At 43.0% G+C, this 9,408-nt stretch overlaps 1 protein-coding gene across 2 annotated transcripts in view; it reads left to right on the top strand.

The window, feature by feature from the left end:
* The window catches only part of LOC123519446 (ras-like protein family member 10B), a 22,159-nt gene extending 13,231 nt beyond the window's left edge, over positions 1–8,928 (top strand). For both annotated transcript variants that reach the window (XM_045280746.1, XM_045280745.1), the window contains exons 4-7: positions 2,934–3,169; positions 3,819–3,945; positions 4,240–4,373; positions 4,640–8,928. In XM_045280746.1, coding sequence (XP_045136681.1) covers positions 3,128–3,169; positions 3,819–3,945; positions 4,240–4,373; positions 4,640–4,951 — 615 coding nt within the window. In that variant the 5' untranslated portion in view covers positions 2,934–3,127 and the 3' untranslated portion in view covers positions 4,952–8,928. The remainder of the gene's footprint in view (positions 1–2,933; positions 3,170–3,818; positions 3,946–4,239; positions 4,374–4,639) is intronic.
* Positions 8,929–9,408: the final 480 nt, after the last annotated feature.

Here is a 9,408-nt window from a genome sequence, read left to right as displayed (position 1 = left end):
TAGGAAGGAAGAGAGCGAGTATTATCGGTGTTTTAGTCATCCCGTTAACCCCTTGAGTACCATGACGCGTTTCCACATTCATTCTGCTTACTATTTGGTGATTTTATACAACTTCAGAAATTTATTTGAGGGATTGAAATAGCGAAGACTGTGGCCATTAATCTTCTGACCTTTCTTAATGTCAATAAAACGGTCTAATCGTACACAAATTTCAATGTACTGAAGGAGTTAAGAGGAGATAGAGACAGCACCGCTTCTGTTTAGCTAGTGAACTCTTATACCCCGTGATAAAACGAGTGGGTGGTTTAAAGATACATAAAAAAAAAAAAACGGTTACCAAATGTTCAAAAGACCTTCTTGAGTATGTGAGTGTTCATTCAAACTATTTCAAGCACTGGCACAATCATATATCATTAGAAACCTTAGAAGTTGCTCTTTACTGTAGTCTAATCATAAGGTTGCATCATCACGTAGGTCTGTCTTAATCCTTCCGTCTCTGTGTGTCGCCTTTGATGTTCGTCGTAGGAAATAGACCAGCATTCTGAGACACTTTGCTCTTCCACCATGACTCTTTTCAAAGGCCAGAGATGATTAGCTGAGGTTGTTGAGAGTGTTTCTACTGTTTATAATGTAAGAGGCGGGATGGGAGGAGGACGTGGTAGTGATGTACATCCCATCCCCATCCTGCTACCTAACCTAAACTGAATTGATCTGACCTAACCTAACATAAACTAACCTAATTTAATCTAACCTGATCTAACCTAACCTAACCTAGCATTCCCAACATACCCTAGTTTTCTGTTGTGAAGTTATCCATCGGGCCGCCAACTCTATTCTCTCTCTCTCTCTCTCTCTCTCTCTCTCTTTGGACGCTACAAATGGATTCAAATTGTTGAATTTCTTGTTTCCTTTATCATATTGCGAACAAAATCTAAAAGTATACGAAAAAGAAGCCGGTAATGTCATGGATTTGTAACGTAAACAACTGTGAAAAAAGTATTTGTGATCTTGCATCAATTTAAATGAATAACATGTTATCCTCAAATATTAATATCGCATGTATTCCCTCAAACTTTATATTATATTTAAGAAAAAAAAAACGTGAACTGCAAACTGAGAGAGAGAGAGAGAGAGAGAGAGAGAGAGAGAGAGAGAGAGAGAGAGAGAGAGAGAGAGACGGGAGGAAGAGAGAGTGAAAGTAAACAAACCAGAGGGAAACATCAACAAACATTACATTTTCTACTCACCGCCTTATTTCTCCTTCCCGTCACGACAAGGTGATGAAGGAGGAGGCCTAGGCTGCTGCCCCCTCTGTCCCCTCTCTTCCTTTAGGCCTAAAAGAGACAAACACGCACGTTTTAGCCACAAATAAAAGGCAGGACACTCCTACCACACGATGCAGGCATGTCGTGGGTTGTGAGTTCGCGTTACATCGTTTTTCCTGGATTATTCTCAAACAAACTAATGAATTGGACTCATACTTTGACAGAGATTGTTTTAGACACTCCACTAGTCTTTGTTACTATGGTTAAGTGATAAAAGTAGATAATAAAGCCGTTTTTTTTCTTGTAAATTGAGGATCGTAAGGCTCAAAGAACATTCTGATACTTCGCTCTCTTTCAGAAAATCATTGCTCTCTCAACACGTCTATTTTCAAAGGTCATATGTGTGTTTCGCCTATCAGTAATGCAAAAGTAGTGTTAATCTCTCACTACAAAACTAGAAACATCTTTAAAACCCGTGTGCCTTCCAGTAAAATATCTGAAAGTAGCGAGGTTCGGCGCATAAATATGGCTCTCTCTCGATCACCGCAACTGTTTTCAAAGGCCACAGAGATGACTAGCCGCGTTGTCACGAGTGTTTGTCCTGTTGATAATGTAAAAATATTGTTAATTTGTCACTAGAGCCGCATAAATAGTCTTGAATAGCAGCGGGGTACCTTCATTCAGAGCTTTTAGAATTTAGCGAGATGGGACCAGAAGTATCGAAACCTTCTCAGCTGCCAGGTGGGTTCCAATATTACGTCAGGATTTTTCGGTCATCCCTGTTTTAGATGACGAGTATTTAAGGATTTCAGAAATTTGATTAACCACTATTATTTGATTTCTAATTTAATTCTTTTTATTGTCTTTCTTGAGGGTGGTATATTAAACATTTTTTTCCTTTTTCAATTTTTTTTTTAAGTGTCATTTGTTAGGCTTCTTATTACGTAGCGCGAAAATTTTATAGGCTATCTCTTCCTCCTATCATTCTAGAAAGGCTTTTGAAAATTTATTAAGCCTTATTTTGTATCATTCTTTGTTTATAATCCAAAATTGCTACTTTTTCTTTCCTTTTCGACTAGATCGCGTTTATCATTATTTGTTTTACTTTCTATTCATGATTTTTTACGCTATAATTCTGTTATTTACTGTTTGTTGACTAGTTCTTTCATCTTTCATCGTCTCTTCTGTCTATTAAAACTTCAGCCGTTCCAAAACTTTGCAGACACTCTCATTCAAATCATGCTTATTACTGATTCACGTCTACTCTATCTTTTATCTTTCCGCATTTCAATATAGCGATTTTCCACAACTGCGTGTCAATATTTTGGAACCCTTCTGAAAACTTTTACTAATACATGTTGTTATTCAGTCCGTGTTACGTGACTTATCTGTTCAAATCTACGATACTTTTCTCTCTCTTTTCCCTTTTTTTATTTATTACTATCTATATAATCTATCATATTTTTTTTTCACTGTAATGGATTTTATGTTTTTTTTAAAGATTTACCACAGCGAATCACGAAAGAATTAATACATTTTTATCTAGTTTTTCCACAGTTCTCTCTCTCTCTCTCTCTCTCTCTCTACTACGTTCGAATTTTTTACTTGTTTTCTCTCGTATGCTAACTCTTATCACCACCACCACTACCTCATCCCATTTTCTTTCAGTTGTTGTGGTGAGTGGGTACGATTCTGCTACATGTGAGGGCTGTGGGGGGCCGCGGGGAGGGGGCGGGGGGGCGGGGGGTTGTGGGACCTGCCAGGGGAGTCGCCGGCCCACCCCCTCTTCCCCCCACCCTGCCCCGCCCCCCATCAACGGCCACCTGCCGCCCCCGCCCCCGTCTCAGGTCGTCAAGGTGGTGATGTTGGGAGCTGCTGGCGTGGGCAAGACTTCAATTATCAAGGTTCGAAGTCTCTCTCTCTCTCTCTCTCTCTCTCTCTCTCTCTGGTATAAATGGCACGTGTTTCTTTGCTCACCTGTGCGCCTACCTGTCCACCTGTCACCTTTCCTTCCACCTGTGACTCATATCTAACTTTTTCCTTCTCTCCTTTCCTTCCTTGTCATTTTTTTCTCAGGCGTTGTGTATGCAGAGTGACATTCCTATAAACTTTTCCCTATAAACACACTGACACTTCATCAAAACTTTCGTATCCACTGGAAAACTTACCCCTTTGAATATTTTTCCCCTTTACACTTTGATATTGTACGAGTATTATCATTAGCATTGTTACTCGTGGGGATATGACGTGAAGCAAATACTCAAACAACCACAACCAAACATTCCTAACCCTTTCACAGCGCCACGAAACAGTTAACCAGCAAAAACAACGCAGGAAATCTTTATAAACCATTTACAAGAACGATTACAAACGATGCACACACTTTTTACAATTTCTACCCAGTTTAAAGATCACAGAACAAGTAAAACAAATATATGAGTGATAAACAAATAAGGAAACACGTACGGAATATCAAAGGGTTAACATCACACTTACTTACAATGCTCGTTATCAAAGCCATATTTTCTCACGCATTCCTATTCTCCTTTACAGCAATTTGTGCATAACGAGTTTCCGGAGTCTCACCAGCCCACCACAGGCCGCGTCAACAGCTGGGCTAACGTGCTGGTGAACGAGAGAGTCTACCAGCTGTGCATCGCTGACATCCCGCCCATACGTGGTGAGAAGGAGGAGCAGGAGGAGGAGGAGGAGGAGGAGGAGGAGGTGGTGGTGGTGGTGGTATGAGGGTTGAGAGAGAGAGAGAGAGAGAGAGAGAGAGAGAGAGAGAGAGAGAGAGAGAGAGAGAGAGAGAGAGAGAGAGAGAGAGAGAGCTAACAACACATAGTACACCCACTTTTTTTTTATTCCAACCACACACACACACACACACACACACACACACACACACACACACACACACACACACTAACCTCACCTAACCTAACGTGTCCCATCCTCTATTTTCCTTGGTCAGCGTTCCCGCAAAACTCCTTCTCTGAGTGGGCCGACTACCGCTTCTACGGCCTCCGCTCAGCCATGGCCTACGTGTTTGTCTTCGATCTCACCTGTTACGAGTCCTTCGCACACATCAAGGCGCTCAGGGATCAGGTAATGCCCCGCGCAGGTGTATAAAGGTGTGTCCGTGCACCTGCCATTCTATCTGAGGAGCGCGCAGGTTTGGTTTCCGTGAGTGAGGTATTTCGCAGGTGAGTATGGAATCTGGATGGTCTCCATGATGCGTGTTTTCTGCTATCTTAGGATACAGTTACTCATGAGTCTTAATTACTTTCTCCATTGTCTGTTAGTGAGCAGGTGTGTGTGAAGGACTGAATGGTGAGTCAGTGAGTGGTGGTAACGCCAGGTGCCCCCCGCAGGTGTACGAGTCCCGGGACATGCGTGAGGTGGGCGTGGTGGTGCTGGGCAACAAGCGGGATCTGCTGGAGGCCTCTGAGCCGCGGGAGAAGCGGGAGCTGCTGCGGGAGATGCGCGAGGTGCCCGCCGTGGTGAGGAAGCAGTGGAAGGCCGCCTACGTGGAGGTGTCCGCTAAGTGTAACTGGCACGTGGTGGCCGCCTTCAGAGAGCTGCTGCTGGCGGTGGAGGAGGCCCAGGCACATCCCCACGCACGCCCACACAACTTGCATGACTTGCACGAAGCGATTGAACACTCCAAGTGTACGATATTGTGAGGCGCGGCCGTGGGCGTCCCGCCACCCACGCCTCTCGCCAGCACAGCAATAGCCTAACACTAACACCCTCCCTCCCCGACGCCCCGGGAACCGCTGTTACTCCCTGAAACGCACAAGTAAGTCTCAGTGAAGGCGGCGTGGCGCGGCGGTGGCAACCATGGAGCGGCGCCAACGCCCCCGCCCACTGCTGCCTCGCCGCCACGTGTCGCGACTCTCCAGGAGGACTTGCGCGCGTGCGCCGCGGCACTGACGCCTGTGAATCGCAAGACGAACTACAGTAATACTAGAGGCTGTTATGTAGGTGTACGGACCCTAGTTAAGTCGGCTCGCTGGCTGCCCCGAGGAGCGAGTGTACAAAAACCAAATGTTCACACTGTACAAAGCAACATAACCCCACACAGTGGCTGTTTCCCGCGTTATTGTTAAGAGTATCCTTTTTTTTCTGAGGCGATGAGTCCCGGAGAAGTATTGTCTCTGTAGCGGAGGCTTGCGGCGCGTCGGGCCTCCAAGCCACACACGGGTGACCGCCACATTGCACACTGCTGGGACTGACTGTTGAGCTTCACGACCCTTGCTGTCACTCCTTCCACCACACCACACTCAACAAACTCATAAACTGACGCTTCGGTTCAACTCTTCCAGAAGTTTTTCGAATAAAACTCAAATTTATTGTTCAGACGTCCCGAAAATACTAGTTTTTATATCTGTTTTTCAGTGTTAAAGAAAGAAAAAAAATCTATTGTTCAAAAACATCTACAAAAAAAATAATCTCGCTCTGTTAAAAAGTGAACTGTAAAAAAACGCAATATTCTGATTTAATATATAGTTCAAAATGAAAAAAAAGAAGAAAAGTTATATACATTGTTAAATAAGTATATATATATATATATATATATATATATATATATATATATATATATATATATATATATATATATATATATATATATATATATATAACTCGTATCACATTCAAGTGTTCTCAACAACAAATTCTTTTCTCTTCTATTATAAAGTGTCCACCAAAAGAAAAACCTTATCCTTTGTTCGTAGAAAAATGGAGAAACAAAACAAAACAAAAGGCAAACACTGGAACACAATCCTTTATCAATGACACGGATCAGGAAGGCCAGGGCAGCATTCACTATTATCAGTTTATCAGTTCACAATCCGGTAGAGCGTTACTGTTATCCTCATTCTTAGCGGAACGTAGGAATGATCTCACGGTGTTTAATATTAGCCTAGGAACCTTACTAATTAGTGCAAATCAGGTGATGTAAAGGTAAGTAGTAACTGTGACCCATGACACGAGGAAGAGGAAGGGAAAGGACTGGGAGATCACACACACACACACACACACACACACACACACACACACACACACACACACACACACACACACACACACACACACACACACACACACACACACACGTACCATAGCCATGCAAAACATAACGATTAACTAATAGATAAAGCAGGGAGGGTTGATGGGGAGGGAGCTTCTACTTTTCTAATCCATTTGGTAACACAAGATTAGGAGTCGTGCCAAGATTCACGACTCCGGCAACACAAGGAAGACGACCAAAAGACAACGACTAAAGAAAAACAACAAAAAAAGAAAACAAACGGAATAATTGAAAGACTTAATCCTTTATTTGAAAACCGAATCATTTATTTTTTTTACTCAAAGCCAAAAGTTTATCTCAAAATTTTATCTTCACGCACCTTATGAATATGTTAGTGTTTATCTTTTCAATAATTACAGTTTCTACCTTCCGTTTTCTGTGTGTTAAGAGGGTTATTGTTATGCAGTAGGCACCTAGCTATTATCACTATTATTTCTCATTGCATTATCTGCTACTTATGTTCTTTGTAACTTCAATTTCTACTTTCATCTTTGTTTAGGGCAGTAAGTCCATCAGTCAGTAAGTTTTCTTGTTTTATTTGCATGGAGATTGTATTTCGGTCAATCAATCCATATTTTCCCTATTCACTTTACTAGCGTTTATAATTCAGTCAGTCAGTCAGTCAGTCAAACATTTTTCGTGTTAAATTTGCGTGGCTCTTGTTATTTCAGTCAGTAAGTCAGGCAGGCAGTCACGCACTCAAGGCAAGGCACGCTGTACAGGGAGTCACGCACTCACTCCAAACGCAAACACTGCAAACACCATTGTTGACTCGTTTCAGTCTGTAATCCGCAAAAAAAATGTAAAAAAAAAAAAAAAAAAAAGTTCAGCACAGTTTCCTAGCATCTGTTCTGTGACTTCTTGAAACACTGACGAATAGAGACCGACCCGTATGGAGGAGAGGCTCATTTGACAACAGACGCCCCACGTGCTGTACCACACCAGCGGGTCATGTGAAGGCGCATTGGAAAAGCCTTCTCCGCTGTTCTTCACCACACGCACCCATTGCAAATCACCGACGTTCTTTAGTTCGTAGGGTCAATGAAACCGGTAGCTTAGCCTTCTCATAAGTTTCCTCCCAGAACTCTATTCACAAACGTTTCAGCGTCATTATCACTCGACTACTTTCAACAGCCTCTAGTGGGTTATTTGGGGTTTTCAGGGATGTTTTCATGACTCCAGTGATAGTTTAACAAGGATTCTGCACCATCGACGAGGAAAACACCCATGAGAACTCGGCTTGTCACCTCTGTGGTGTTTGAAAATAGTGGAGTCAAGAGAGAGCGTTTGAGAATATTGGCTCTGAGGTGTCTGGCAACTCAAGACATGCAGAGAAAGTGATGCTGAGGTGCTGAAGTCCTCGTGACGTGGTGTACTGCCTCCCCCGACCACCCAAACAAGGCACACGACAGCCTGCTTTCAACATGCACTCATCCACGCCCACTGGACTGACACATGTCTGATCCAGCGGAAAGACGAAACTAAAGTACCGGAACTGTTTGTGATGTGAAAAAAAGACACAAACATGAGGAGTTTCAAAGCAAATAGTGGTAAAATGTGGACAGGCTTACGTGAACTGTATCTAAGCCTTCCGTGTGTGTGGGAGTGTACTAAAAATGGTGGTGTCTTGTTGAACGCAGGCTGGCTAGAACACACACAGGGACTGCCCCGCCGCCACCTCCTCGCATCAAGTTTGGAAGCACCGCTGTTGCCGCCCTACGCCACATCTCAGGCTGGGCTGTCACTGCACCCTCGCAACACTAATCTCATCTCTATGTCAGCTGTCTGCCTGTTCCCATTAGTTTGTCTATCTGGCCATACACACACACACACACACACACACACACACACACACACACACACACACACACACACACACGAGCGTGCAAAGAGACGCACAAAAAAAACATGCATAAATTAATATCGGAATGTTATTGCACGTATGGACACTACAATATGTGCACGCAATCATGATGCATGGACGCTCGCAAGTCTACACACACACACACACACACACACACACACACACACGAGCAAGCTTCATCTCAGTTTCTTTCATCCTCAGCTTACTCATACTAGTAATTCAATCCAGCTCTTCGTCGTACAGGATATACAGTGGGCGCCGCAGTGGTCACGGACGTCTCTTGTTGTGGGTGGGGCGGGTGGGAGGGCGTGGGAGGGGCGGGCATGGGTTGGGGTGGGGGCTGGTGTGTGAGGGCGGCCAAGACTGACCTGCTTGGAGACACAACACACTGACTGTTCCTGCAGTGAGGAGATGAGGGACAGAGAATTAATACTGGTTGTTTATACTGTGCAATGTTAACAATTGTTTCTAGTTATAACAAGCTTCGGTGTTCTGGGTTATGCAATAAATGCCTACTAATTATTACTACCATCCGCCTCACTTTGTATAACACCACACATACATACATACATACATACACATACACACATACATTATACACATTAATGATTTATCCATGTCAAACGGTTAACTTATAATAATACTAATAATGTATAACGTTTAATGATGACTGCCTACATGTTAATAAAATTGTATAAAAGAAATGGATATGTGGTTCTAGTTAGGTTCCCTTCACCACCGTGCCCTGACACACTCACTGGACGCACCTCCAGTACTGTCAAGATACTTATGTTAAGGACTGTATTTCAATCCCTTGAGTACTGGGACGCTTTTTTACCTTGAGTTTTGAATATGATTAGACGATTCTATTTACATTAAGAAGATTCTCTGGAGGACAAAAGATTAATGGCCAGAGTCTTCACTATTCTAATCCCCACGTAAGTTTCTGGAGCTGTATAAAGTCACTAAATAGTAAGCAGAATAAATATGAAAGCGCGTCATGGTACCGAAAGGGTTAAGGGAGTCCTTTTTTATGGTTCTATTAATAAATCAACAAGGTATGAATTATTGACAGATCTATTAAAGGCTAATAATCTCTGTTGACTTTGAAAATAGTCGTGGTGCATGAGAGAACAGTGCTTCAGAATGACCCTCACTGTTACTTTTACTACATTACCTGTGCT

Source organism: Portunus trituberculatus, chromosome 45 (assembly GCF_017591435.1).
Source record: "Portunus trituberculatus isolate SZX2019 chromosome 45, ASM1759143v1, whole genome shotgun sequence".
Lineage (NCBI taxonomy): Eukaryota > Metazoa > Arthropoda > Malacostraca > Decapoda > Portunidae > Portunus > Portunus trituberculatus.
The sequence above is the reverse complement of the archived record's forward strand: the minus strand, read 5'-3'. Positions and strand labels throughout refer to the sequence as shown.